Here is a 4,980-nt window from a genome sequence, read left to right on the forward strand (position 1 = left end):
TGGTCAAAGTGAAAGTTGGCTCTTCATAAATAATACAAGTAATAAAATACTGTCAAAATTACAAGGGCAAGTGGCCAGTACTAACTACTGATAAGCATAAGCTACAACAGGATTTCATACATCAACCAACAGTTATATCAAACACATTCAAATTCTTTCATATTAAGAGACTATTTCTCTTACACGACGGATAATGACACTTGATGGTTGATACAAGAGTCCTTAGTGTTTCAGCTTCAAATCAGTTTCCAGGGGGAAAACTTTGCCTCGGTGGTTGAAGATCATGAAGTCTAGGTTGGCAGGTAAAGAAACAATCCTGCATTGAATTGGAAACAATTCTGGCATAAGGATCCAAATAATTCCATGACAAATGATACTTCCATTAACTATGAACACAAAATGAAATTAAAAAAGCCTTGCAAACAGAAAATTTCGGATCAACTGCTTTATATTAATATGAAGAAGGTTCTCAGTGCTTGATCAGCTTAAGCATAAGTGTTCCCAAGGAAGAGTATACAATTTTCTTTGACCCTTTTCTTTAAGATCAATGATGTCAATATTGAAAATATTAGTCAAATCAAACCCAACCGCCAATGATCTACTAACAAGTTATGACTTATAAATGAAAAACCTGACAAATACAACTTAAGTGGTCCATTGCAAATTAATTAACCTTGTCAATACAATGAATAACATCAATGATAATTTACTTAGTAACGTTTTATTCATATACCAAACTAAGGGATGAAGAATGCTCGATCTGCTGAAGCATATTTAACTTTTCCTTTGTCCCTTCTCTTTTTGAGAAATGATGTTAGTACTGAGCATTTTAGTCAGATAAACCTAGCTGCTGATAATTTGACTATAGGCTATATGATTTATGAATGAAAAATTTGACAGAAAGTAACTTAAGAGTGTGTTTGGATTTTAACCATAGGCTATGATATACTTCTATCATGTACGAATGAAAGGAACATCATAGCAGTGTTGTTAAATAGCAGCTATTGCGGCGTTCTACCACTTTAACGTAGAGGTATTAACCAAACTGCTATTGTCAGCAACACGCTATTTACTACTAAATGTTGTCAAATAGTACCTATAGTGGTACTGTGGCATTATTGCGTAGCGAAATTTTAACAATCTATTTTCCGCTATCCACTATTGATAACACTGCTTCGTAGTTCCTTTAGGAATGATTCAAAAATGCATTAGGTGAACGTAAACCACACACGGTACTTAAATGTCCCATAGAAAAATAATGGACTTTGCCAATACAATGAAAACATATCAATGATCATTTGGTAGCATTCATATAAGCAGATCACCCCACTAGTAGAATCCTCATAAACCATGAAGGAAGACATGTCAATGTCATATATAGCATGATAGAAAGCCAAGGATTTGTTTAGTATAGATATAAGACAAAAAAATATAACAGGGAATAACTGACTTGTCATTTAGTAATGTTACAAAAGTGTGCCTTTAGTTTGAGTTAAAGAGAAGTAAGAGAAATTGAATATAAATGAAATCATAGATACACAAATTACTCGATAATGTAATCTTATTTGTTGAAAACAAGATTGTATATCTTCATTTTATCCCAACTAAATGAATCTTGGCTAGTTCATTCATATTTCTTACCTAGAAATATTATATCCATCTGTTTTCAAAGTGAAAACTCCTAACAAGTAAGCTTGATTTAAGCGGATTCAAATTATTCTTGCTTTCAACTCAAAATAATTCATAAAGTAAAACTTGTCCATTCCCTCATAAGTCAAAACTTAAACACCACTTATTTTTTCTTTTGTTTCACTCCATCTGTTTCTAGGTGACCCTTGACTGTCATATAAGGTTTTCCGCACATGATAAAATACTAAATGAATGAATAAGTGTAACAAATTTAAAATATTATTCTTACTAACCATTGGGGTTTAATCATTGCTATAAGTGATTAGTGGAGTATAATGAGATGAGAGTAATGTCTAATATCAATTTGTGAGTAAAATTTTAAAATATTAAACTGTGTTTAAAGCACAAATTGACACTCCATTTGAATATTTTAATTTTTCTAAAACAATGGTCAATGAGAAACAGAAGGATTATTGATTTACTATTGTTGAGCTCCAATCCTCTCTGAGTATTCTCTAAGAACAAAACTAGCTTCAAATAAAAGACTGAAGTAAATCATGGTAAAACGGACAAATCTTCAGTATCTAATATGAGCAACTCAAGCTGGGTATAGTACATTTTAGGAATTATTTTACTTTGAACATAATAGTTCCCTTCTCTAACAAAAACAACATTAACCAAGCCTAATCCCACTAAGTGGGGCCAGTTACATAGATCAGCTTTTGCCATAATGTTCTATCCAAATCGAAATCGTTCATCTCAAAATCTTTCTTAATAACTTCTCTTATAGTCTTTCTAGGTCTTCCTATTCCTCTAGTTGTTTGACTTCTCTTCATCTTATCTATTCTCCTTACCACAGAATCTAGAATCTACCAGTCTTCTCTCTGTAAGTCCTCTCCCTTCTCTAACGTAAAAGTAAATCTTTTAAACCAAATAACTTATAGACAAAATCTCCTAATAGACCATTCACATCCACTAGTTCAAACAAACACGCAGAACAAAAGCAACCTAAAAACAAACAATTACAGCAAGAACCCTAAATAATTGAATAGAATGAGACTAACATAGAAAGGGATAGAGAGTAAAAAGAAACCTGTTTTCATCAGATTGTGGGTGTATGGACAAAAACTTCCCAGGCACAGTAAGAGCAGCCCAGAAACAAAGCAACAATCCAACAAACAGTTCAATCACCACCTGCATCATCATAATCACATAAAACCCTAATCTCAAAAACACCATACACAATGCAAAATTAAAATAAATAAATAAATAAAGTGAAGTTAATTAATTAGGTTACATTAAAAGGAGGTCCTGAAAACTCTTCTTCAGTAATCTTCAACAAGCTCTTATCTACAACCAAGTAAATATCAAAACAAATCAACGAGAATTCGAAAGTTGAAAGCTTTAAGCAGAAATAGAAACAGAAAGGTGTGGTTACACTGGATGGTGGAATAGGCGGCGTGAAAAAGAACGAGAGCACCGAAAACCCCAACAGTTAAAGCTAGAGCCATTGTTGCAACAGAGATCTACAGTACCGAGCTTTGAAAATTTGAAGATGGTGACTGAACTGAGTAAATCGCCGCAGAGTTGCAAGTCAATTGTGCTGCTACCAAAATACAGCACCATATACAAATATTAAATTCCAATTTTATCCAAAGGTAAGTTTTCATTTTTATTGTTCAAAAATAGTTGGAGTGGAAATTCACCAAAAAGGTATAGTTGAAGTATAAAACTAGAGATCATGGTTGTCAAACTCGCGGGTAGACTCGTAAACTCGTACGAGTTTACGAGTCTAGAAAGCAAAAACGAGTAGATTCAAACTTATAATTATTTTTTGATAGACTCGAGTAAACTCGGGTAGACTCACACAAACTCATATAGACTCGCGAGTCTATAGCGAGTTTATAAGTCTATATATTTTTCTAATTTTTTCTTTTAAAAATCCAAAAAGGCCCCAATTTTCCAAACAAAATTTGTTTTTTTAATCTTATTTTATGTTGTACAATAATTAGAAATGCCTTTATCCTAGTCTCTTATTTTAGCAACACATTTTTCTCTCCATCGATGGTGTTGTCACATTTGACCGTCTCTTGTTGTGTTCGAGTTTGTTACCATTAATCAATCTTTTGTTGTGTAAGTGCTCTCTTGCATGTTTCACTTGGATTCTTATCTTGTATGTTCTCTTGTGTAAAGGTGATGCACGTTTTTGTTTCCAGGAGGTCCATTGATCGCTAATATCCATGTATCAATTTGCATATGACGAAATGGTTTAGAAGATTTATGATTTATAGCAGAATAAGTTTTTGTCGGTTTTGCAATAATGTATTTCTAACATGAACATTGGATACATTATTTAATAATTAATTATTATCAATAATTATAAAGAATTTGCGTACAAGTGTTGTAAGGAATGTTAGGGTAAGTCGACAACCTTGAAGATATAGACATAAAAATACCTCAGTTCATGATCTATTTTGACATAAAGCTAGAACAATTTGAGAGAGTTTGTAAAGGAAACTTAATGCTTTAAGGTGGACTGTTATCCATAATATATTAAGAGACTTCCTCTTTCTTCAACATTGAGCAGAGTAACTTAAGTCTTTAACTACATAATTTTCTATTTTTCTTGTTTTATCATCAAATTTTTTTGTTAAGAAGTTTGTTATGGAGTATGAAATTTAAAATTTGATGTTAATTGGTTTAATATTATATATACTTATGTCATATATGAAGCCTTTACAGGTTTATAAGTACATGTGTGTGTCATATATGTGTAACTTCCAAGTTTTTGAAAGTCATTTTTAATTTTCCATAGACTCGTACGAGTTTGCGAGTCGAGTCTACTAACCCTTTACGAGTCTGAGTAGACTCGGGAGTTTGACAACCTTGCTAGAGATAGTTTTTCCCACTTGTCTCGAACACAATGCGAGTTGCCTAAAATGTCGTCCTGCTTCGGTAAATGTATCTTCGAAAGCAGTTTTTTGTTTAACGTTGTTTTATTCCGTAGATGTACATACGGAAGCTTTCAAAGATGTATTTACAAAAACATTTGATGTTATATTCGCGTCAGACTCTTCCTCTCTCTCATTCTTCACATTCTCATTTTCAAACTATCAAACTCTCCCAACCTCTAAAATCAAACTTCCACCGAAGTTGTTTTCTTCTTCTCAAGTTCGGCCGATAACTTCAAGAACAACTACCAACACATTCCAACAAGTTCCAATCTCCATTTAACCGGTAAATTTCTGACATTTTTCGAGTTAATTTAGAGTTTTGTATTAGAGATTGAATTCGATGTTTAGGTGTAGAAATAATTGAGTAGTGTAAGAAATATGGTTTTGCGATAATGTA

General features: G+C 32.6%; 1 protein-coding gene across 1 annotated transcript; it reads right to left on the reverse strand.

Annotated features, from left to right (window-relative positions):
• LOC131610241 (membrane magnesium transporter-like) lies at positions 1-3,247 on the reverse strand. The gene is made up of 4 exons (XM_058882133.1): positions 3,068-3,247; positions 2,927-2,979; positions 2,723-2,823; positions 1-316 (listed from the first exon to the last, which is right to left on the reverse strand). The coding sequence occupies exons 1-4, from the start codon at positions 3,138-3,140 to the stop codon at positions 223-225; spliced, it is 321 nt and encodes a 106-aa protein (XP_058738116.1). The 5' UTR covers positions 3,141-3,247; the 3' UTR covers positions 1-222.
• Positions 3,248-4,980: the final 1,733 nt, after the last annotated feature.

Source organism: Vicia villosa, linkage group LG6, assembly GCF_029867415.1.
Source record: "Vicia villosa cultivar HV-30 ecotype Madison, WI linkage group LG6, Vvil1.0, whole genome shotgun sequence".
Lineage (NCBI taxonomy): Eukaryota > Viridiplantae > Streptophyta > Magnoliopsida > Fabales > Fabaceae > Vicia > Vicia villosa.

Excerpts from the sequence above, each read along its gene's own strand:
- LOC131610241 (XM_058882133.1), bottom strand. The coding sequence starts at position 3,140 with ATGGCTCTAGCTTTAACTGTTGGGGTTTTCGGTGCTCTCGTTCTTTTT. Across the intron at positions 2,824-2,926 it reads TTTCAGGACCTCCTTTTAAT|GTGGTGATTGAACTGTTTGT; the intron begins GTAACCTAATTA and ends ATGATGATGCAG. Across the intron at positions 317-2,722 it reads CCACAATCTGATGAAAACAG|GATTGTTTCTTTACCTGCCA; the intron begins GTTTCTTTTTAC and ends AATTCAATGCAG.